The 25945-nt window shown below is 40.3% G+C and overlaps 1 protein-coding gene across 3 annotated transcripts in view; it reads right to left on the bottom strand.

Moving 5' to 3' along the window:
* Positions 1-3453: 3453 nt before the first annotated feature.
* si:dkey-100n23.5 (cyclic AMP receptor-like protein A) overlaps positions 3454-25945 on the bottom strand; it is a 120360-nt gene continuing 97868 nt past the window's right edge. For all 3 annotated transcript variants that reach the window (XM_041807723.1, XM_041807725.1, XM_041807724.1), the window contains one exon: positions 3454-7250. In XM_041807723.1, coding sequence (XP_041663657.1) covers positions 7083-7250 — 168 coding nt within the window. In that variant the 3' untranslated portion in view covers positions 3454-7082. The remainder of the gene's footprint in view (positions 7251-25945) is intronic.

The raw sequence follows: 25945 nt of genomic DNA, 5'->3' as shown, positions 1-25945 counted from the left end.
CTGTTAATTAATTAATTCAGGTATACAAATCTGACCGGTTGCCACAGGTGTATAAAATCAAGCACCTAGCCATGCAGTCTCCATTTGCAATCATTTGTGATACAAAATGGGCCAATCTAAAGGGCTCAGTGACTTCAAGCGTGGTACTGTGATGGATCCGCCTTTGCACTAAGACTGAAAGTGATATTATTTGAAAGTGGAAGTGTTTAGGAACAACAGCAGTTCAGCCATGATGCACAAGACTATGTAAAATCACAGAGTGGGGTCAAAAACTGCTAAGGCACATGGTGCATGTAAGTTGCCAATGCTCTATGACTTCGGCTGGCATTAATATTAACACAAAACTTACTAGGCGGGAACCTCATTGAACTGGTTTCCCTGGCTAAGCAGATGATTACAGGCTTCACATCACCAAGTCCAATGCCAAGCATTGGATGGAGTGGAGTTGGGCACTCTGACAGTGGACGATGGTGCAGAGAAAGTGTGTTCTGTGGAGAGATGAATCACGCTTCTCTGTTTGGCAGTCAGATGGGTGAGTCTGAGTTTGGTGAATGCCGGGAACATCTGCCTGAATGGGGCTATTTTTCAGGGTTTGGGATCAGCCCTTTGAGTCAGCATACCAAGACAATTTTGGACAATGCTATGCTTCCAACTTGGTGGAAATCAGTGTCCAACTTGGGGAAGGCCTTTTAGATATTCCTACATGACTGTGCCCCAGTGCACAAAGCAAGGACTATAAAGATATGCTTTGATGGGTTTGGTGTGGAAGAACTTAACTGGCCCGCACAGAGCCTTGACTTCAGCCTCACCAAGCACCTTAGGGATGAACCGAAATGGAGATTTTGATCCAGGCACTCATCCAACATTAGTGCCTGACCTTATAAATGCTCTACGGAGTGAATGGACACAGATTCCTATAGAAACATGACAAAATCTAATGGAAAGCTTCCAAGAAGAGTGGAGCCCATTAAAGCTGCAAAAGGGGGTAAAGTACATGAATTTGACTACAATGTCATTACAGTCCCTGTTGGTGTAATGGTCAGGCAGGAGAACATTTTTGTCCATATAGTGTAGCAAACATTTCCCCCAATGTTGATTTTTTTCTTAAATAAGCTAAATGGAGTTTACTGCCCTGTAGCGATATGGACTTATGTCTGTGCAGTTTCTTCATGCTGACCAACATCTCCTGTGGCTAGTACATTTACTATTGACAGGCACCTCATACAACCCTATTCCTACACACTGAACTATCCCTTTAAGGCCAGGGTCATCAACTCCATTTTCACAAGGGCCAGCTTTTTCTTGACCAACGCTTTGGGGGATGGACATTGCAATAAACTGAAACAAAATCAATAATTTCATCTAATGAACATATTATTGCAAAAACATCTTCTTCAAAAATTAATGGACCTTTAAAGGGGACATATTTTACCCTTTTAAGACAAGTTTATATTGTTCTCAGAGGTCCCCAAAACATGCCTGTTTTGATGAAGTCTGTTGCTGAAAAAACACTTTGTTTCTGTGTCTTTAAATGTTAATGAGCTGTCTGACTCCGCCCTTCTCAGGAAATGGATGTAGCTTAATGGATGTGGCTCTCCTGATCCTTCTCTCAGCTGGCAGCAGAGAGGAAGATCAGGAGAGGAGAAAAGAACTTTCTTCCAAGCTGGGAGGGCCAACCGAACCTGGGGGCGTGGCTAACTCCCCCCATGACATCATGAAGGTAAAATCTGAGAACTGCTTGTTTCAGCACACATTTTCTGAAAGGTGGAGAAATAGAGGGAGGGAGGGAATGGATTTTTCTGGTACTTGAGGTGATTGTGGACAGGCCAGATGCACACATTTTTGTTATAAAAGCCTGATAAGTGATTTAAGATATTCAAACTGCATATTTCTGGAGCTCTCATGTTGTCTATCTCTGAGTTTGATGTTAATATGCTGTGTCTTGATTGGCCAAAAACAAAAGCAGGAAACAGATCTTCTGTGAAGATTCTCAGAGGGGGAAATTGCACTGTCAAGGAACCTTACGTGGAATATTGATGTGAAAAACTGCAGCTTTAATCAAGTTAACAATAGTAAGTATGTGTTCACCACAACAAATTACAGAAGTACTCATAAAATTCTTGTTTGAAAAGTCACCAGGTTGACGGTTTCATTTAAACATCAAGATGAATGGTAAAACAACAGTATGCTGTATTTTTGCTCTTTTACATTTTCTGAACTAATAATCCTCCGGCAGGATGGGAAGTCGTGGGGGGCCTGATGTGGCCCACGGGCCTCCAGCTGATGATCACTGCTTTAAGATTATGTTTTAACATAAAACTAACTTTAGAGCATTTTCAAGTGCAACTGGACATGCTGCACAGTGATACAGGTCATCATACAGGTCAGGCTTCAGATAATTATCAACAGCCTAAAGCAAAGCTGTCTAATTAAAACATTTAATGTTAAACAGCCTCACGCTGCTTCCAGTCAATCATTTATACTTTAAAGGCATCATTCATGCAGCCTGTAATCTCTCCATTAACCTTCTGCAGCCTTGTATTTACAGTAAGCGGCGGGTGAGCTGAGTTTAGGAGGCTTCTCCCTCCACCACAGTAAATACTGCTGCGGCTCTAATAAACAGATACGAGGCTCCCGGTAGAGGCTGCGCAGCTCGCGAGCGACAAAAACAGCCCTCAGGCCTGCAGCCTCGCTTTGGCTCCGAGCTGACAGAGCGCGAGCTTGTTTTTCACTGTCTGAGCTGCTGTTTCTGTCGCCTCTCTCTCTTATCTCTCCCTCCCTCTTCTTCACCTCTCTCCTTCTCCGTGCGTCACAGCTAGGTCATGGCCGGACTCCAACAATGGCTCCGGTTTCTCGTGCGCACACATACACACACACACAGGCGCGCGCACACAGGCACCAGGAGCACACAAACACAGATCTGACAAATGATAGGGTGGCGAGGCGAGGCGAGCTAATAGTAGGCAGTGCGCCTGCCGACATGCCCGTGGGCCGCGGGTGTTAAATTGTATCCAATTACGGCGCATGCGACGATATGAGGGGGGGATAATAATTCTTCTAGCGTGACAGGGAGATTCGCCTATTTCCCGGGCTCTTTATGCGGAGGGGGTGCAGGGCTCGATGTGTTCAAGGGGCTGTTGTGGGAGAGCTGCTGAGGTGTGAGGAGGAGGAAAAGTGTGTTTTTTCTGGAGGACATGAAGCGCATATTTCATTAATCAAAATCCAGTTAACCAGATTTGGAGACACGGAAAGGGGGCCAGCAGGGTCCGAGCAATAATTAATATCCATTATTTAAGCAGCCAAGGTGTAAAAGATGTCTTAAGGCACTCATGCACACATATAAACGGACACACATATTTCAAAGGAGGCAGATGAGGGAATGAGGGATTGCATTGATGTGAAAATGAAATAAACACGCCCAGTCTCAGCTTTGTTATGAAATGTCTCTCCTGCTCATTTATTTGATGGAGTGTACAGTCAAGTAAAAGCAGCAGCAGTGCCAAAGAGGAGTATGGGCACACTGCAAGTCTGTGTGATGGAGTGTTTGGGATCTTGTGAAGTGCTAACTAAAGTTGCACTCGGGTGCCATTGACGCCCCGGCTGAAAAGTTTAACACCTGAAGGGTAAAAAAGGGTCAAGTGTCAAATCATCACTTCTTCTTGTCAGAGAGGGAGATGACAGGCGGCAGCACGCACTGTCAGTGATAAAAACCACCCAGATATGTGCAAAATCAAATGAACTGAGGTTGAATATAAAGTGTTTGTATTATTCTGCCAATCACACCTCAGCTTGGTTCCCTTAGTGCCAAACAAGAGGGCCGTGAGATGATGAACACTGAAGGCTGTTGCTATGTGGGTACCGCATGTGTCATCTACTCCCGACCTGTTTTGACAAGAAAAATAATGTGTGTTTGCATATGTGTGCATGTGTGGGAGTGTATTTGACTAGTAACATGTTCTTTTGGTTGAATGTAAAGGCTGAATGTATTGAGTCAGGCTCTGCTCGACCAGAAGGTTTCGGACCAAGAGAAGCAATTTTCTTCATCATTCAGTTCAAGGCACGTACAAAAATAGAGTGTACACTTAAATATATAGAGTACATTGATCTGCTATAAATACAGTATAACAAACAAATGTAAGATTTCATAAAAAAAATACAAAAACAACCTTTCAAAAGAATACTTGTGCGAAGGTTTTCAACAATACCATATGTAAAGAGAGTAAAGAGAAAAATAAATACTGCCTGAGGAAGGAGAGAATGACTGCGCTGCACTCAACAGTCGTGCTCTGGGGCATATCCTATCCTTCCATGTCTTCTCCTCTGTCTTTCCTGTATCCCACTTTCCCCCTTACATTGCAAGAAAATTATTCAGAACCCAGCCCAATCTCAGAATATATGTTTTTCAGTCACATGCAAAGACCGCTTTTTAAAAAGGCCTCTTTGAATGATGCACTCATTCTATTTTGTTTTCGTGTTTATTTTTTGTGATATGGCAAAATGATGTGAATCACAGGAGCTGCAGAGAGGGAATTCTTTAAGGGCTTTTAAGGTGAAGATATACTTGCTATTAATGGCATCTTGCACGTGCATGATGACCGCTGCACGTCCTTTGCATCCGTTTGGTGCTTTGGTTGTACATGTTCCCAAAAATTCAGTCAAATCTGAAATCAGAATTAACATAATAGTTACCTCATTGAGTGGCACCATGTCTTTAGTTTACATCTCACACATCTCATCTCTGAACAACATTCTCCAGAAAAACATTTTTAGCCATTAGAAACTGAATCTAATGTTGCTATCATACCTAAAGTCTCATTTATGCTCTGCATTTGAAATGTATATGGATACAGATGAAGCTTTTTTGTGATCCCCCATCTGCATTTCTTCATGTTCTCTAAAAAACCTATGGATACAGATCAACCATTGAACAACCACCACCAATCATAGGGGCAGTGTTGTGCAAGGTAGCAACATTTCAAGGTATAGCAGCAAAACACAATGAAGAAGAATTATTTGAAAACAGAACCTACTCAAACTTTCTGAGGAAATATCACCAAATGTAGTGTGAGTTGTTCTTAAATACAAACAAACATATAATGTTAGCTCAGCAGGACAGAGAAACAGACCCCTACAATAGACCTTGAGTGGATTTATTTCTTCCACCCCTTTGTGACAGACACATGCAAGTAGGCAGTGACAGCCATCTCATTTCAAATGCATGGATTTGAACCATAAATGAGCCTTAACCTGTTTGGTTCAATTTAAATAAACTCCTGTCTCTTTAGTTTGCGCTGATGTGAAAGCTGTCAACCGAACTCTGGTGCTGACCAAACAACCAGAACAACACAGCTTAAAAAGGTGGGTCTTGTTCCACTTTTATTTGGACTCGGCTGCCTTTAATTTGTAATGAGAACATGACCAAACCTTGATCCGACCTATCTGCAGGAAGAAGTAAACTTTTTGGATAATGAATATCAAGTATTACCAACACACAGACTTTACTATGGCATCACTCTCAGGTAGGCAATTAAAAGTCAAGTTACTGATTTTTTAAAAATGGTGCAATTCGATATCAGTTACAGTAAATCTGGTGTATAAGCTACCATTTTCATACTTCTATATTTCATTTAGAAAGCTAGCTTCAGCCTTTATACTGATGTGATCCATGCACCTGCATGAAGTGCTAAGACAACCAATATTTTTACCAAAAGTGCTTGCACCTGTTACATGCTGCATGTGAGAGCTAACATGACTGAAATTCACCCTATTCATTGTATATTGCAAACAGCTGGAATACATAACGTTTGCCCCACTTTTTAACCGCTTTTCTCTCCCGTTAGGTCATAATCATGCATTTAAAGAAAGTGGAAGGCACACTGCAAGTGTTACCATTACTGTTGTGAGCTGGTTTGACTGGAGACACTCCTCAGAAAGAACATGGGAGTCTATCTCACTGCAATCCCTTCAGGCTGAGAGCTCAACTACCATGCTATAGCTGGTGAACTCCAGTATGGACTTTGCTAAAGGAAATGGAAATCATGACACAAGGGGACAGTTTAAACCTTTGTGCCCTTGAGAGTTACCGAAAAAAATGGACTGAAGCCTATACATGAGGCAACTTCTGTTCTGGATTTTACCTCTGCCCCTCACTATGACATATCCATACGGTTGGGGAATGCTTGCTATTGGCTATTTTAGGATTTCTTCTTGATTGTAACTGTGTAATTTGGTAGCTTTCATTTTGATTTAAATTGTTTATGTGTGACATATATTTTGGGTATTTTCGATAAAATTAAACAACCCATAAGAATAAGAAGATCTGCTGTTTTCATAAGCACTGTGTTCACTTTGTAATTTTTAAGCTATAGGTTTTACATCAACCCTTTTTGTCCTGGTATCGTCTCCATAAAGATTTCTGTCCATCTAAAGCACATTTCGCCACTTTTTCCTTATGGAACATCCCTAGTCTCAAAGCCCGATTAAGTATGCAAGGTTAAAAAGCAAGTATATCTCCACCCTTATATGCCAAGATAATGATTCAGTACCCTTTTACGTCATATGCAAAGGAAGCCTTTTAAAAGGGCTTTCTTTCCATGTTATCCTCCCTCAGAGAAATGAAAAGGTAATTGCCGCGAATGCTAAACTAACACCTCGTTGTGACAGCCTTTCAGCACTCTTTCTTCTCTTTGTTTTGCTATAAGCTGAAATGCTGCAGAATGCAGGAGTAAAGAAGGCGATGCAGAGAGGGAAATCTTTTTAAGACTTCTCGGATGCTGCAGACGCCTTTAACATTAGGAGGATCTTTAGAGCTGCTCCTCTGTGATGGTAGTATTGCAGTGAGCACTACCCTGCTCAGTATGTGTGTGTGTCTTTAGGATATTAAATAGTAAAGGATGGGGATTAATAATGGAACCTGACAGCTCATCTCCGGCTTCTATCTGCCTGACTGTCCCCCCAATCTTCCCTCCTCTTCCCTCCCTACCTCTCTTCTTCTTCCTTCTCAGTTTCTAATCCACTGTGTCTCTCTCTCTGCAGCTCTGACCCTCCTCTGTGCTCCTTTTCTCTCTATCTTTCTCTCCCTCTCAGGGCCCTCTGTCTTTCAGGGTCATGTCAGGGGAGTAGAAGAGCACGTTGGTGTCATCGTCGTCGTCATCGCTGAGGTCGACCAGGTCAGCCTGCGTGTAGCGCACCGCCCCGGGGTGGTACTCTCCAATCCGAGTCCTGTCACACAGCCGCGACTGCAGAGCCAGCTAGAAAACAGACACACACAGAGGCTAAAATTAACACACTGCCTTTGTGCTGGTGAAGACTATTTTCACACTAAGCCAGCTTTGTTTGAAAATACATCTTTTTCTCTCCGTTCTGTCGATCCACCCACACTAAGCTGGTGTTTTACACTTTTGAAAACTGTCTCCATAGTTAATAAATGTGCATCCCATTTTTCCACTGGAGGCTCTTGGTGAACCTAACATTCAAAATATAATCCTGGTGACGCCCACTATGATTTAAGACTCCACAAAAAACAGCTCCAGTGTGAGCAAGTTGAGAAATGTTTGACTATATGCTAATGTCCCCCGACAGACAAGAACAACAAGCTGGAAACAACCAATCATTAATGTTTGTTCTGATTCCCTCGAGAAATGGAGGCACAGTTGCTTTCATTTTCCACTCCACTTAACTACATAAAAGTCTTGTACTTCAAACAAAAAGCAGGACGGGCTGATTGACACGTTCAACGGTGCTCAATGTGATACAACTCTAAGGAACTCCTGGGACTTTAATAGGAAAAGTGATGTGTGGAAATATGTCGCTCGAACATAATGAGGTTGTTGCAGCAGTATGGTGGAAATAGAAGAAGCTTAGCATGTCATGTACATGGTAAACGCTAAATAAGCTTGCATGCTGCTGGGTTGTATCAAGAACGAGAGCGTCATAGAACCCCTATTCCCCTGCACCTACTTGCCATAGATTTGTAAGACCATTCCCATGACCTCCTTAACTGATCATACGTGATTTTGAGATCCTCCTTATGATGTTATTGGTTAACTTGGCGAACACGGTGCTCAAAGTTTTCAACACTTTGCTATGTCTTGATACCACAATACATTCTTTGTTCTTTTAAAATTGAAAGCATCAAAAACTTCAGCTCTTTATGTTTTTAATCATAAGCTGCCAAAGCCAAAAAAGGCAGCCCTTTCTTAATTGCAAAAGCAAACTGGCAATGTGCCTACAGAACTTTCCCTGTAATTTCTAGTAGTAAAAAAAAATCCCAAATAGTTGGTGACTATAGGACTTCTAATTTCATTCCCATGGTATTGAGACAGGCACTAATATAGATTATCTCTAGTATCTCAGTGACATTTAAAACTTTTGATCTGTATCAACCCTTGAATGAACTTGCATTTGTAATATCATACTTCCACAAGACAGCAAGGCTCTGTCTTAATCTTGGGTCTCAAGAAACAAAGCATCTGCTCCTTTGAGCTGAAGTGTCAAGCAAACTCCGCTGATACTAAAATAACGTTAAAATACTGCACACTACTGATTTGTCTGACATAGTCAACATTTTTACTTTCAAACTGAGCAACAGCATGGGGAAGAAATGTGCAATAAGTGACTTTAAAAGTGGAATAGTAATTGGTGAAGGCAGAAATCGAGACTCGTCAGACCAGGCAACATTATCCAGGCTTCTATTGTATAGTTATGGTGTGCCCGTGTGAAATGCAGCCTCACTTTCCTGTTCTTAGCTGACAAGGGTGGTACTCCACATGGTTAGATGTGTCGTGCATTCAGAGATGTTCTGACCCACACCCCAGTTGTTTCAAGTGGTTGAGTCTAGGGTTGAGGAAGTGATGCTTTCTATCAGCTGGAACTGGGTAAGATTTAAAGAACATTCTTTGTAAACCCTGGAGATGGTTCTGCGAAAAAATCCCTGCAGATTTAGAAACAATCACACCAGCTCATCTGGTACCGAGAACCATGGCTCATTCAAAAGCCTGTAAACCACCCTTCTTCCTCACTTTGGTTTGAACTTCAGCACATTATCTTGACCATGTCTACAGGTCTAAATATACTGATTCTGCCATGTAATGACTGATAAGACATATGATTTAATGAGCAGCTGAACAGCTTTACAGTACTGTAAAACAAAATGATTAATGAGGACATAGCTAAAGCCTGCTAACATATGCAACCCAACAAATATCTGACTCATCATTCTCCATTCATATCCTCCAAAGTTCCTATGTCCACATATGAGGACATTACATTTTGGCTTTCCTACAACATAGTAAGAATTTCTGCTAGTAGAATTTTGGGAAGTATTGTCCAGAATGTCCATTGAAATGTATGTCTTGAAATGTTGGGAGAATTTGCTATGAAATTTTAGGAAATTTCTTTGGATATTCTGGAGAATTGGAAAATGTTCAAGTACTTTCAAGGAATTTTGATTTTGAAGATGTGCTTGTATACTGTATATTTTGGAGAGTTTCATTGAACGTTTTGGGGGAAATCAGCTCTGAATTTCTTTTTTGCCGTTTTCATGGATTTTGGGGGGAATTCTTTTTAATACATTGGTTAGGCTTCAAGATAAAATTCTACAGAAATATTTGGGGAATATTTGAAAAAAAGGGTTACTTCAATGGGATACTTTACAAATTTGTTAAAAGAAATTTTAAGGTAATTTGGTCCAAATTTTAAGGGAATTTCTGCAGAAACAGGACCTTCTGGAGATTCTTAGACATCATTTGTGGTAGAAACGTATACCTGTTCTAGGGCCTGGCTGAGCTTTTAAACTTATCAGGTCCCGCAAAATCAGAGACTGGTCTCTAAATGGGTTATATGCTGTACATTGGGGGGGGTTACTGTATAAACACATCAAAAGACTGAGAACATCGACTGAATTATAGATTTAGATTGTTAGAAAGTTTTTACACTTGCAGGTTATAGTCTTTAGGGGCTTGGCAAAATGGCAATGGCTCCCTGGGGTTCCCTAGCACAATCCTACTCAAAAAGTGCTAAATTATATAGGAGCAGTGAGTGTTTAGCTCAAGCAGGAATTGCAACAAGTTTCAACATTAAAATCTGCAGTTTTGATGGCAAGCTGTTATGTTTTTATGCAGCAGCATTTTCCCTTGATGACAGAATTCAAATTGTACTTTTTAACAGAAAAGAGAGGCACATCTTTTCCACACAAACATTAGAGTTAAACAAACACGTTAACAGCATCCTGGAGCAGAGATTACTGCCAGATTTTCATGATTCTTGAACCTTAATTCATAGATGTTTGGCATGTGGCGTCACAATTGCTGTTTAGTCCTAGCCTGGTCAGCAAAAAAAGAATGTTTCCTTACCGAATGCCAGTGCTAAAAAAAAGACACAAGTCTACAAATATGCCATTGTAATCTTTGTAGTGCACAATTTGTACAAGGAACGTTGGGAAAGCTTTGAATATTTTTGTATTAGATACATATGTACTAACCATTAAAAGTGCAACATCGCATTTGAAAGAGAAGTAATGGTTGGACTAGTGCCAACACTGGCATAAGCTGGTGTGAAGGGTTAAAGTGACCTTGTTTATTAGTGACTCTTAGTGCTGCACAATTTGGTAATAATGTGCAAATGTGAACATAATGGACGATGTTGCAATTTGCGATTGCATTATACATAAACAGTATCACGAGTTACTTTGCTTGGTGATCAAGAAAAACGCAGAGAATAATGATAGTTTTGAAGTGTGTATTTATCAGCACAGAACATACAAACATTGAATAAAAATCTGAAGATTTTACAGTACTGCTTTCACATAAATTTGTATTTTCTCCCCCCCAAAATTTTTTGAGAATAAAGGTACCATTACAAATTGCATTAGTGGCACTACTGTAAACGTAAAGACCTTTCTGCAGATTTTTTGTCAACATTTCAAGTATCGCTTAATACAGAAAAAATTGTCGCCTATTGCACAGCCTGACATTGTGATTGCGATTAGATTAACTATGCAGCACTAGTGACTTTCAACCGAATAAGATGTTGAAAGCAGAGCTAGTACGATCCAGTGCCTCTTTGTGGAGTTTTCCATTAAATGCATGACCGAATTTTTCACTGAAAAATTAAACAAAGAAGTATTCATAGGACAGTTACGTAGGCATCAAGGCTTTGTGGGCTTTAAGATCACTGACTGTTTACAGAGAAATGCCTCTTTCAGCCTGCTCTTCACAAGTTTCTCTGTTTGTGAGCTCCCTCGAGGTGTCTCAGTTCATGTGACAGAGTCACTGAAACTTTATCATGATACTTTCTGTTACTTTTATGGCTACCAAATAGCCCACTAACATAGCTACCCACTGGAATAAATAGTAGCCTAGTGTCAACACAAGTACTTCTGCCATCCGCTGTAGTGAGTGACATCATTGCAGTCTAATGCTTGCAAAAGGTCAGTACTCTGTGATATAATTCGTCATTGGCACTTTTCCTGTTTGTTGCTAAATTTCCTCTTTTAGAACAGACTTCAGAAACATACAGGGCCTCAAGTCAAAGTGAAAACATTTCTACAAAGTAATGTCAATTGAACAAAATATCTGAGTCAAAATAAGTGACTGCATAAATATTCACCCCCTACAAGTCGGTATTTAGCAGATGCACCTTTAGTTGCAATCACAGCACTGAGTCTGTGTGGATAAGGTCTCAAGTTGGACATCTGGACACTGAAATTTAACTCCATTCTTCTTTGCAAAACTGCTCAAGCTCTGTCAGGTTGTCAAGGATCAGCCGTGAAGAACCCTTTTCAAGTCCATCCACAAATTCCCTATTGAATTGAGGTCTAGGCTTTGACTTAGCCACTCCACAACATTAAACTTGTTGTCTTTGAACCTTTCTGTATCATTTTCCCTGTATGCTTTGAGTCATTATCTTGCTGTAAAATAAATATTCTCCAAAAAACATAGTTTTCTTGCAGTCTAAATATGATTATCCTGCAGGATTTTTCTATATTTTGTCACATTTATTTTACCCTCTACTCTACAAGCCTTCACAGGCATGATGCTGCCACAGTGGTGGCATGTTCCATGTGCCATGTTCCTTCCATTTTGTGATGACGGATTCAACTGAACTTCTGGGGGATTCTCATAGCTTTGAAAATTTGGTTGTATCCATCCCCTGACATACTTTTCAACAACTTTTTCTCTGAGTTGCTTGGAGTGTTCTTTTGTCTTCATGGTGTAATGGTAGCTGATGGCTTCTATGGCCATTATAATACATCAATTATATTGATGCAATTAAGTTAGCTGATATAAATGTAACTGATTGTCGTGGATGAGATTATGAAATTGTCTCGCATTATCCTAGGCTCCTAATTTGCATGTAATAGTTTGATATTGTTTTCCAAAGGATTGCCACAATACCAGAATCAGAAATTTAAGTTCTACACTAAAGCTAATCAAGAATATGACCTGTTTAAAGCACAGAACAGGTGATCAGGTGAGAGTTAAAGCAGGAAAAATGTTTAAAGTTTGACCAGCTGAGAGCCAGCAGATATTTCAGACACTCCTGAATGTTTGATGGCTGTTACAGAATTTTGATGTTAACTGGCTGAAATAGGATGATAAATGAGAGATCTTTACAAAACGCACACAAAGGGCATCTTTAAAACATGACAGCTTAGTGTGGACTAGTATAAGATTTCAATGATGTGGGGATTGGGAGCAGTTTTTTCCCCTGCAAGCACGCTCACGTATATGCTGAAGAAGAAGTGGAGTGAGCTCATTGCAGAGCCACAGGCGGTTCAGCTGTATGGCTAGAATGCAGATCAATATAGAGGGAAGGAAAAAGAGTGAGTGAGAGAGAGAGAGAGCACACAGGTGGGAGGGAGATGCAACACAAAGGAGAGCGGCAGAAATCACGTAAGAGAGATAAATTCCGGAGATGCTGTAACAAGGTGCCGAGAACAGAGGAGGCAGGGAAGCAGACACACGTACAGTACAGAGAGATGGAGGAGGAGGAGAGGAAGAGAGGAGGAGACATAGACGAGATGGAGGAGAAAAAAAGAAGGACTAGTTAAAGTCAGAGATACCAGGTGAAGGGAAGGAGGAACGTTTACATACACACAAGCATCTGAATATGCAGGCAATTAGAGAACAGATTTATGTGCACTGAAGTAACCTGATTATTGTTAAATCCTCGTGCACTTGCTGCATGCAGGATGGCCTATAGAGTTTTGGCTGTACTCAGCCAGTCTGTAAGGCTGAGGCCTTGATTTAGCTTCAACTGAACTCTCGAATTTTGCTCAGAAAAGGAACAAAAAGCTTTTGAAATGATTGGTTTGATTTTTTTGGTATCAAGATGTTCTTCGGTTCAATAAAAAGGAGCCCAGGGAACATTACATCCAAATTCTGTGGAGAATATTTCTTTAGATCTCGAGAAAACGACTTAAATTAACTAATTACTACTGAGAATATTGAGGCCTTGTTACTCCAAGATAACAATGTGACTAAGCTGATAACTGGAGAAAACAGCTGAAATGTACTTGTGCTTAGGGGTGTCATGGTGGCTGTTTTCATTTGTCCTAAACAGTCTTCAGGGCACCAAAGATCTCAGGAGGTTGCAAAACTTTGTCTGCTCTGAGGGTGTCACAGTCGGATCATGAGAAAACACTTAATACTTTATACAAAGGTCTTTTGTTGAGAAAAGGTGTAGAGTTTTATCAGTCAAACAATTAAAAAACAATGATTTTTGAGGTGCAGACGGCCTAACAGTTTGATGGCACCTCATGTAGGTGAGTGGCCCGTGTTCAAGTCTGGCCTTTGTCTCCTTTCCCACATGTCTCACCCCCACTCCCTCATCCCTATTTCCAACTCTATCCACTGTCCACCTCTCTAAATAAAGGCATAAACGCCTAAAAATATATCTAAAAAAGAGTTTTGATAGTTGTATATCAGTTTCAGCCCATTCATTTTTTCTTTGCTACAAGTAAGGAAGGGTTCCAATTTTAAAAAAAAAATAGGGAACCAACGCACTATGCAACAACTATGCCAACAGCTCTTAAAAAAGTCACTTGAACCCACCCAAACAAAAAAGCAGAGGAAATCCTGTGATTAGGCCTTTACCTTTCTAAAAAGGTGCCTTAGCGTGCTTCTCATACATTTTGGGGGGCCATTATTGTTTTAGGAAACCAGAAAGAGACAGGGAATGTAAGGAGAGATAGTAGCACCAAACTGCATCAGGATCATGAGTCAAGTCTGTAAGCAGGGCAATGAATACCTAGCCACTGCTGGGAACCTCCTTATCCAACCAAGCTAAACTAGCACTTCCAATCCAATCCAATCCACTTCATTTATATAGCACATTTTATAAACTGAATGTTTCCCAAGTGCTGCACAAAACATAATTTAAAAACAAAACAACTGTTCTACCAGTGCTCAAAATAAAACCAGTAAAACCAAGAGAATATACCAAAACAATAGACAGTAGCAAAAAACAATAAATATAAATACAAAATACACACAAAAAAAAGATAAAAACAAAATAAATAAATAAAATTATACAAAGACACAGGGGACCACACAACTCACGCAATGTTAAAAGCTAAAGAATAAAAATGGGTCTTAAGATGAGACTTAAAACACTCCACTGTGGGGGCTGTTCAGACGTGGGGGGGCTGAGCGTTCCAGAGTTTAGGGCTGACCACAGAAAACGCCCGGTCCCCCCAGGTTTTAAGTCTCATCTTAGGCACCATGAGCTGGAGCTGGCCCTTTGACCTCAAAGCGCACGCTGGTGAATAAATTTGGATGAGGTCCGAGATGAACTGTGGGGCCCGTCCATTCAAAGCTTTAAAAACAAAAAATAAAATCTTAAAATCAATTCTAAAATTAACAGGAAGTCAGTGCAAAGACGCAAGGATTGGAGTGATATGTTCACGTTTTTTGGTTCCTGTTAAAAGTCATGTGTTCTGGACTAACTGTAAGCGTGAAAGTGTGTTATGCGAGATGCCGGTATAAAGTGCATTACAGTAGTCCAGGCATGAAGAAATAAAATTGTGCACAACTTGCTCAAAGTGCTTAAAAGATAAAAACGGCTTAACTTTTGATAAAAGACGAAGGTGATATAAGCCTGATTTATCAACTGTGCTGATCTGTTTGCTTAGTTTACAATCACTGTCCATGGTGACGCCAACGTTGGTGGCAAAGGATTGAACATTATCTTCGATCTTTATCAAGTCAACTGCAAAAACATGGAATGTTGAGATATGCAATAGCCTATCTATTGCATTGCTATATGACACCTTTGGGAAATGTGGGATATTTTTTCTCAGAAGGTGATTGGACAAATGTTCTGTCACATTCATTACTGGCCAATCAGAGCGACAGGACAAAATGAGGTAACTGGCATGTACAGACCCAGTGCTAACCTGAGTTATACAGGCTAGTGCTACGGTAGTGTTGGCTTGCTGGTGGCTAAAATGAATGCTGTACAAAAAGATCTTCTCTCCTCAGAGAAGCTTCTGGAGTGGCTCTTTGCTCTTGTTTAAATAAAGAAATGTGGTCAAGGTCTGATTAAACTGCTGCTTTTCTACAGCTACATAAGCTAATCGCTCCACCAGCAGCCACTCTATACACCGGCTTACATTACAACTCAAACCCACATGTTACAATCGTTACATCATTATGTTACAAACCCCATAGCTACTGCCTCATTCTCCTCAAACCATTTTCAGATTGGCACAGAAGTTGTATTTTGGAGCTTTGCAAGATGGAGTTGCCTGATGACAATCTGGTAAATCCATCTGCTGTTGCAAGTTTATTTCTTTTATCTCAAAAATGCTCAGAGGGACTTTGTTTGAACATTCAGAAATGTCCAATCTGACTTTAGGGTTAACTGACTTGATTTAGAGGTGAAGAGACCATGGTCATTGGACCTCATGTTCATCCCTTGCTTCAATGCAATTCTCTGAAGAAAGCTTAGAGGGAATTTCTCCAAACTGTGCACTACTCTTCAGTCCAGTTTATAAAAGCAAAGGTGGCATCATGACAGTGCTTAGTGACAGCAAGATAATGTTTTTTTAATGAAAGTTCATGACTGTTTTGGCCAGTGTTGTTGAGAAGAATAAAGGTGGGATGGGTTAACAAACAACCTAAGCTGGCCACACACTAGATGATTTTCAGATCTTAAATGATTAAAAACATTGAAGACCACAGACAACTCAGCCAGACTCTGATGCCACACGCCTTTTAAACTGCCGTCTTCACAGTGAGGATTCCCAGAATTTTACGTGATCAAATGTCTGCAGAAGAAAAACAAACATGGAGGACAATCAAATCCTCAGCTGGCTGTCCTGGCTTGTGTAACAGAAGTACCGGAAGTCAAACAAACGAGGAAAACAATGAGAGAGAAATCCAGTCCAAACTTGAGTCGGAAATATCAAACAAGTCTGATATTTACAACTGGAGGTGTGATTTGACAGGAAGCAGTAATATAATCTTGTGGGCACCACAAACTTTATAATTATTTTGGATTTATTTGTTTGAGGTTTACCTCGAGATTTAAATTGTCAAGAGAGGGCAAATTGGGCCTAAAGTCTCAAGCTCATCAATCTTTGTTGCTAATGCAACTATTTTTAGTTTATTGACCCCAATATTCAAGCATAACTTTGGCCCATGTTAGATTTTTAATGCCAGAAATCTGAAACATTTAGACTGGTTGACTTTTCCCCCATTTGTCTACTAAAAACTGCCATTTTGAAGCAAGGCAATGTAGACAGGTCATGTGAGTTTAAAAGCCATCTCAATTTAATCTACATAGACTCTCCCGATAATTATGCTCCTCTCCTCTTACACAAAATAAAGACAACTGCAACCCTCAACCACCACACTCTTCAACTGCTATGATATTAGCAGGGGGACCTGTATTTATTTACATATTGGCAAAAGACAACCAAATAACTCATTTGCAACTTTCGCTTGCGGCAGCAATAAAAAGAATTATAACTGGATTACTTTGTTTTAAGGATTCTCACTGAAGTTCTGAATTTATAAGATTTCAGCAGCTTAATGAACATTTATGCTTGACAGACACCAGATATAGACATCCTCAGACAGTGTAAGTCATACTGAATCTAAAAATATGAGTATCACTTGTCTGTGCATCTGGGTTTGACTGGGTTATGACTCCGAGAAGTCTAGCCTGAGTTTCATAGTTGGCTACATGAGCCGCTAATACTGCTGAAACTGCTGACCATGTTCATAAGAAGGAAAATCCAAAGATAAACTAAAACGTCTACCTTCCTCTTGGTTCTGTTCTTTACACCTCATGCTGTATCTCTGGCTCAACTCTCACACGCTGACAGATGGAAAACCTTTGGACAAGATTAGACCAACTTAACACGGTGCAGTGTGTGGGTCAGCCTGATTGTTGCATAAGTCTCTGAGCCGTATTGTACGGTGAATTCTCATGATTCTTAGCTTTCATTCTTCAAAACTTGCTTTGAAGTTATAAAATCCAACATGCCTCAAATTGCTTGCCCTATTTGAGATGTCAACAACTCACAATTCAACATTTTGTTAAATGACAAACTCATATCTCTATGAATAATGAACAAAAAGATCTGTTTATAATTATTTTTTCATTTACACAGATAACCATCTATTTTTTACATTTTAGACTCCAAATGCTAATCCTTAATGAAACGTTTGAATGCACCTCAGTGTGTGTTTGAGATATTTAGATTCTGATTGCTCAGACTGCTCTAGGTGATCTGGGATGCTTTCATCCAGTCTGGATCCAGCAAGCAGGAAGCATGGTTTGTTCACATCCATCCAGCCTTGTTCATAGTAAGGGGAAATCTGCTTTTTTTAAAGGATCCAGATCATTTGCCTCAGCTTAGCAATGACAGCAAGACCGCTCTACATTTTGTACTGTTTTGACTTTCTGTCAACAAAACAACAGAGAAAGAAGGAAACCAGTTCTCAAACTGGGGCCTTTCAATAGAGAGAGACTGGTCTTAGAAGTGGCTCACTTGCTGATGATGCTTCACTGTTTATGACAAAACTGCTAGTCTCTTAGCACCTAACTACTTCTTCCCCATTCATTTGTACTGCCAGAGTCATCATTGCACATTAGAGCTTAAACCAGCCCAAAAATTCAAGCCTGACCCAGCCCAAGTCTGTGCACGCTCCCTCCAAACCTGGCCCATCCTGTGCCAATCACTGTATTCATAGAGCCAAGTCTGATTTAAACATTAAATAAGTTGGCTGTTAAAAGTTCAACTACTTTTCTGAGTTGTATTAATGAAAGAAATCTGTTTGAAAAAGATCTTTATGAGCACAAAATGGAAGACAGACATGACCTATATTTATAGTTAAAGGGATACTTCAACATTTTGGCAAATTCGTCCATTGCCATAATCCCTATAGTCTTAGTAATAGGTTCGTTACCTTCAGTTGTTGGTGCAAGCTGTTTTTAGATCACCAAACTGCCGAGTTTGGACCTGCTGTGCCAACTCAATGTAAGCAGACGGTATTCCAGCTTTCCCTCATCAAACTCATCAAATACACAATCCAACAACTCCAAAATGCTCTTGGGGACAAGTTGTGACCTGTACATTCACCACGCTATGAAATAATTTATGTTAAAAGCAGTCAACTTGGTATCCCAATGACCCAAATGCATGTCAATGCAAGGTTAATACAAGGTATACATGACTCTTAAGCCGTGTTTCCATCAGGGGGTCCGGTTTGATTCAGTTCGGTTTGGTATGGTTTGGTACTCTAAACCCCCAAATAGTTTGTGTTTCCACAGACACCCATGCTCTCACTTTGTGGGTGGGCTGTAAAGGCCATGAATGTGAAGTCACATGCAGCGTGAGTCTGCTGGTCCAGCCACAGAGTTATAGAAAGGATGAGAGACAGAAACTAGTAGGGAATAAGCGGTAAACAGCTTGATTTCAGCTGAAAGTGCTTTTTAAAAAAATAACTACATTTTAATGATGTTAACAGCTGTCAGTACAGCTCCTCAGCTGATGGAATACGTGTACGAGATGGTTTGACTTGTCTAGAACAGTTTATACGACAAAATATGAAAGTTTAGAGCTGTACTGTGAGAATTCGCCGCATTAAAAATAAAGGAAACGTTCAGCCGGTGTTAAAATCAAGCTAGATTAAGTCAGAAATCTGGGGTTCGTTGATCTCGTTTTAAAACGGTCTGCAGCCTGAGGTTTTACAAACATGTTTAACAACCACAGAGCGATGTTTTAACAGGTTACCTAACGTAAGAAGTAGATTAATAACTAGTTACAGAAGAAAATCAACTGTTCTAAGGCTTCGTATTCACAAAACTTGAGCATTAATTTTGTTTCCATCATGGATGGATCAGGCTGATGTGAGCCTTTGGGGTCTGCTTTGTGTTCTTAAAATCAGGTCCAGGTCCTCCAAACATCAGGAAACTTGATTTGTGGCCAGATACTAATATCCATAGACTAGGAAACAGCTTGGATCTCCGTCCAGTCCAAATATTCCCCATGTAGGCAGATATTAGTCAGTTTTTCTCCCGTTTTCGCCTGCTCCTCACAGCGCAGACTTCTGTGTTTTGAAGCCTGGAGGTGAGCAGCTGAGTCGGGCGCTGACGTGACATCAGTGCAGCCCCTGTTGTGTGTGTAGCTCCACCTTTTTGGTACGGTTAGGTAAGACTGGCATCCCTACGGAAGGGTGACGAAAAGTGGTCATTTTTTTGGGACCCTTTCCAACTTTTGCTTTATGGAAACGCAAAAAAATGTGTGCCGTTCCGCACTGAACTGAGCCGGACCGCTCAGGATAATGTTACCTGTTTCAATACCACACTAACAAAAATACAAGTTCTTGGCATGCAGTTGAGTAATATCTTATTTGTAATCACCAAAAAATGCCAGTTAACTACTGCACTTTGTCTTCATTGAACAAATACATAGGCAATGTTCTGCATTTGTGTATTTTTGACAGTGCTTTCTCTCTTTTCCTCAGGTAAAAATTGCAGCTTTTGGTTAAAAATGCAATAAAAGATACATGGCTTTTTTGAAGCTTTGGCACTTTTCAGTCCTACTTTTCAATTTCAGGCAATGAATTGTTTTAAAGCACGTGGAATCGCAAAGCATCAAAGTATCAGAAATTTTGACAACCTTAGTGAGGAGGGATCAACAATTCTCTTAGCGCTCATGTGGCAGAAGCGCAATGTATTAGAGAGGAAAAAAATCAGAGCCAACCCCTTTAAATGCATGCAAACGCACCGCAGGCAAACAGCGAGAGAAACCAACAGATAGACGAGAGAGTCAATGAGCGAGCTGGGTTAGGACGGGTGGGGGGTGTGGGGGGTTGTTTGGTACGAAAGCGCAGATTTGTTTAGCAGAGGGAGGAACGTTTTGACGCTGTAACAATCCCCCTCCCTCACCACCTCCTTCTCTCCCCTTACCCCTCCTCTCCCCCGCCAATCTCACACCTGATGTGTGGGAGCTGCCGGGAGTCGCATGCCAAGATGAATAACAACCGGCTGTTAGTCACGATAGAGCACGAACACGCACGCACGCCGCTCGTCTCTCTCTTCCTCTCTCTAGCTCCTGTCTCACCCTCTCGCTCTTTCTTTCTGTCTGACACACATAAACAGCATTTTCTCCGTGATTTACGAACACATTGAGATTCCATTTCACTCCTCCATCTCTTTCTCTCTCTCAACTCACCCCAGTGAAACATTGACATTTGGGTTGAAGGTCATACCACACATTCCACTCATCCACATTGTCCTCGTGACCCGTTATCAGCCTGCATGGCGATACCGAGTAGGTGACAATGTGTGTGTTTGTGTGGACTAAGACCACAGAGATTTTTTTGTCTGAGTGGTTCAATATCGGCTCCGTCTCATATCCGCGGATTCTGTCAATGTTTGCAGATTGAGACAAATCTGTGGAGAACTGTATTGATTGTGGTGTTTATTGAAATGCAGCCAAATGAGATTGTGGTTAAAATGTAAAAACATAATTTCTCTGGTAATTTTGTTCTCATTACATTTCCCTAAAAGCTCAATTTGTGGGAAAAAGATAAAGAAAAAGTCTGTGTTTGGTGATTTTATTCCGTAAATAAGGGGATTTTTGGTACCATAACAAACACTTGTTTCCTGTGTAGAGGATGTGTGAACACCTGTGACAGATGGTACCAGTCAATTTGGAAAGGCAAATTAGTCAAATTACAAATTCTGAAGTGATTGTTTCAAACTAGCAAGAAAACTACAAGCAGTTTGGGAGAAAAAAATAAAAAGAAAGACAGTTGGATTAGCACATGTGATGATTTATCGCTTCTTTCTGAACGCTGGGTCTGGGCTTGACCAAAAACCAAAGAAATTCAATCACCCACATGGAGCCTGTTGCCTTTAAGGCTCTTTCCAGTATGGCAATTACTGGGCTCATGTGTTTGAAAAGTTTGGATATTTTGCTAACAAAACAGTCAAAATATGTTTAAAGGATTACTGATCAAATATTATCAGTTACCAAGCTATAACACTATTGTCCTTATTTTCATCTGCTTGTCAAACTCCACAAATCAGCCAAGCTAATTATCCTAGAAAAAACACTGTACACAGATGGGTTAGTAACGTTGAAGTAATGGCTTTGCAATTAAACTCATTAATGGTATTGGTTATCAACATTCAGTACATTTACATGCAGGGCTGTGGTCAACCAAAGAAAGACTTGGGTGACAAAACTTTAACTCACAAACATCATAGCCCATTATCATTATCATTGGTTGGTAATCAACCAACTGATTGGACAGTCTCAGCCCTATTGACATGCAAAGTAAAGTTGATGTACAGTTACACACTATATAGACAAAAGTATTCAGCCTCCTGACCATTACACTAACAGGGACTATGATGACATTGTATTCAAATACATGTACTTTGATATGGAATTGCTCCATTCTGTATTCTGCATTTATGAGGCCAGGCACTCATGTTTGATGAGAAGGCCTGGCTTGCAATCTCTGTTCCAGCTCATTCTTAAAGTGCTCGATTGAGGTGAGGTCAGGGCTATATGAGGGCCAGTCAGGTTCGACCACACTAAACTCATCAAACCATGTCTTTATAGTCCTTGCTTTGTGCACTGGGGATAAAGGGTCTAGCCCAAAACCTGAAAAAAGCCCCAAACCATTTTCCCTCCTCCACCAAACTTCACAGTTGGCACAACGTGATCAGCATCCGCCAAACTTGCAACTTCACAGAACACATTTCACTGCTTCACATTCTAGTGTCGGTGTGCTTTACACCACTCCATATGACGCTTGGCATTGGACTTGGTGATGCAAGGCTTGCATGCAGCTGCTCGGCCATGGAAACCCATTCCTTGAAACTCCCATTGCACAGTTTTTGTGCTTACATTAGAGGAGGTTTGGAACTCCTCAGGTGTGAAATCAGCAAAGTGTTGGCAACTTTTACACACCTTGTGCCTAAGCAGTCGTTGACTAAGTACCTTGATTTTACCTGGTCTTCTTACTCATGGCAGTGTTGCTCTTGTTCCTAAACACTTCCACTTTCTTTCATTTTTTTTTAAATTCATTTTTGGGCCTTTTCATGCCTTTATTTGATAGAGGAGGGACAGTGGATAGACTTGGAAACAGGGAAGAGAGTGGGGAGAAACATGGGGCCGCCCGCGTACATGGGTAGCGCCTTAAACCACTTGACCATCTGCACTCCCACACTTCCACTTTCTAATAATATCACTTACAGTTGTCTGTGGAATATCCAGCAGGGATGAATTTTCATGAACCATCTTATTGCTAAGGTGGCATCCATTGTAGTACCATGCTTGAAGTCGCTGAGTTCTTCCAAACAACCCTTGTATCACAAATGTTTACAAATGGAGATTGCATGGGGGTTCTTGATTTTATACACCTGTGGCAGGTGGCCTGATTGAAACACCAGACGTCAATAAAACATTGTAGCTCCATATAAGGTAAACAAACTTCTGTTTAGTGGTCTTACTCCCAAGCTAGCCCAGGAGAAATTTGGCCCCATAATATCTCACTCTATAAAAATATGGCAGCAGGCTGTTAAGTTGGGGAAATGGGATATAAAATGGCACAAACAAACTCCAATTTTCAATAATCAGCTCCTCTGCCTAGACCGTAGACCAATGTTATTTCCATCTTGGTCTAATCATGGTATTCGTTCCTTTCACATGTAATAAATGAAGATGGTCTAAGATCCTTTGAACACCTCAGGAAAGAATATAATTTGCCACCAGCCTAATTTTTCTTTTATTTACAGCTGAGATCAGTGTTTCAAACTAGTGGGGTCCCATGGAAAGCTGTGCTTCCCACTCAACCTCTCATTATATCAACCAAAATTAAAGGTGTGGGTTTTGTTTCCAATATGTATAAGAAACTTCAGAAGTTACGCATTCATATATGGGTGTGACAAAGGTCTGGAATTTGGACTTCAAGCAATCACAGGAACCCATTAACTGGATAGAGTTTGAGAAAATGTAGCACTCTCACCTCAAAATTACAACTATCAAATGATTCATTTCAAGTGTATACATAGATTTTATTTAACACCAAGAAAGAGCTTTTGATTTCAACTCAGCCCCTCACCTTTGTGTAATTTGTGTGATTGTAATGTAGTGGGAACCTATGTACATATTATGTGGGACTGCCCAGACGTAAAGCATTTCTGGTCTACCGTATCACAAGTTTTATCCAGTATTAGTGGAACTAATGTTCCTTTTTCAGCCAACTTGTTACTCCTGAATGATGGGATGTGCCAGTTAATTTGTGTTGATATGTGACCTAGACCTCATTCTGATAATGAATAAAAACATTTGATCACAAAAACAATAGATAAATCAGGTGTGATCACATACTTTTGTCCATACAGTGTAGCTCAATTAGGCAATTTAGAGGGACTACTGTCCTTGTTACAGCCTGCAAGCACAGAGGGTGAACAGAAGGAAGTATTTGCCTCTGTGAGATAAATTGGTGACAAAATTAGCAATCAGCATACTGTTTTTCTTCTATTCTTAGACTTCATAATCACATAGTTCTAACCCTAGCACTTGCCATTTTGATACAGCCTAACATTTTCAGTGTACTGTGTAAGCCCAAACTGCACAATTTTTCATCAAATGGTTCTGACCGGTTGAAAGTTCAGGAATTCCTGAGGCTACACCTCTCGAGAGCCACTGATCAAGGAGTTAGTCCACCTTTGAAAAATTCAACCAGTGCAATGAGTAATGCAGCTTCTGTACACGGGCCACCTGCTCTACCAATCAAGCTATACTTGCTCCCTTAGATTGCCCAATCTATTGGTTTTTATAGGGCCTTAAAAAGAATGATTAATACTTGCAGCATTAGATTGATGAAGCAACACAAATATAGAAATGCACAGACATGGGGCTGCTTGTTTGGGTCACTCAGTGGAGTAGGCGCCCCAAATTCAGAAGCAAAATCCTCAGCGTGGTTGCTGGTTCAACTCCCTGCCTGTGACCATTTTGTACATGTCATCCCCAACTCTATTTCAATGTTCCCTGCCTCTCTCCAGTCTTATCTAATAGGGGCGAGGTCAAAAATATATATATTTTAAAGACATGTACAGGCTCAACAAAAACATGCTTTACATAATTTATTTGCTTTTTGGTGTGACAAACTCTCTGACCCAAACATAGTCAAAACGTTCTGCAACATTTCAAGGCTGTATGAACCAGAAAACAGAAGAAGGGAAAAAACTTTCACTTTAAGAATGCTGGAAAAGGCTTCAGCTAAATGCAACCCTGACTAGAACAAAGGAAAGCAAACTGTAGGTTACAGATGTTAGTCTGTGGTTAATAAAGCCCTGTTAAGACAAAGGATCTGAGTCATTGCTGGCTGCATCTTTCTCTTCAAGTAACAGATCAACATGGTTCTAGGGATGTGGATGTAGGTCAGTTGCTGGTCCACCTCTTTGGTCCCAATTGATAAATCTTACCAACTATTGGATGTATTTCCATGAACTTCAATGACATTCAAAGACAAATTTGAGTGGTAATAGATCCTGTTGGTGTCTACACAGCATACTCTTGAGGCTGTTATTTTGTTTGGACAACAATATCTGGATGTCTATTGGATTGAATAATACATTTGGTTAAGATAATCATGTCTGCCCCAAGATGGATTATAGCACTTGACTGTAGATGCAGTGTTACAAATATTTCCCCTTAATTTAAAATTATGCAAGAAACAACCTCTGGTTGATAAAGCCAATGCATAAGTGTAAAAAAACCAGCAGTTCCTCAAGTTTCCACTTGGACTGTCTCAAAAGCCTAGGAAGCCCCATTAACACTAATGTTTAAATGTTTTAGCAAAAATGAACATGTTAACGTCTGGTACTATGGTTTTGGTCTGAATTGATATTATCTTTATTCTTTCACACAGTAGGAGTAGTAATTTTTAAGTCATCAGTTCTCACTATATTAATGCTGAGATAGGCACAAATGACCATAACTAGAAAACGATACCTAACATAACCTTGCAAAGCAGATGGATTGGCAATACTGAATGTCTATCAACAGGAAAATCCATAGTGCAAAAGGTCAGAAAACAGAGTTTTGGGTGTGGTTTAGTTGTACTGGGAGAGGATTGCATTGGCTGTCACTGGTGTAGCACTTAGGTCAGATGTAGCTGTAGCTACACAACATGACATTAAAAAAAAAAAAAAGAAGCAAAGAACAGCACTGAAAGCTGTTTTCTCTCTTCTCCTGATCTGTTTTACTGGGTTTACTGTAGTTACGGGAGAAGTTTAGTTGAACTGTAATCCGATATAAATATATATATATATATATGTATATATACATAAAATAGCTGCTGTTGTAGCGATTAGTTTGGATTTAGCTAAAGTATGGTGGCAGTTTAATCAGAACTGGGCCCTATTTTTTTTTACAAAAACAAGACCAAAGATCAACACTGAAAGC

This window comes from Cheilinus undulatus, linkage group 15, assembly GCF_018320785.1.
Source record: "Cheilinus undulatus linkage group 15, ASM1832078v1, whole genome shotgun sequence".
NCBI lineage: Eukaryota > Metazoa > Chordata > Actinopteri > Labriformes > Labridae > Cheilinus > Cheilinus undulatus.
Note: the sequence above shows the minus strand (reverse complement) of the source record. Positions and strands in the feature narration are given on the sequence as shown.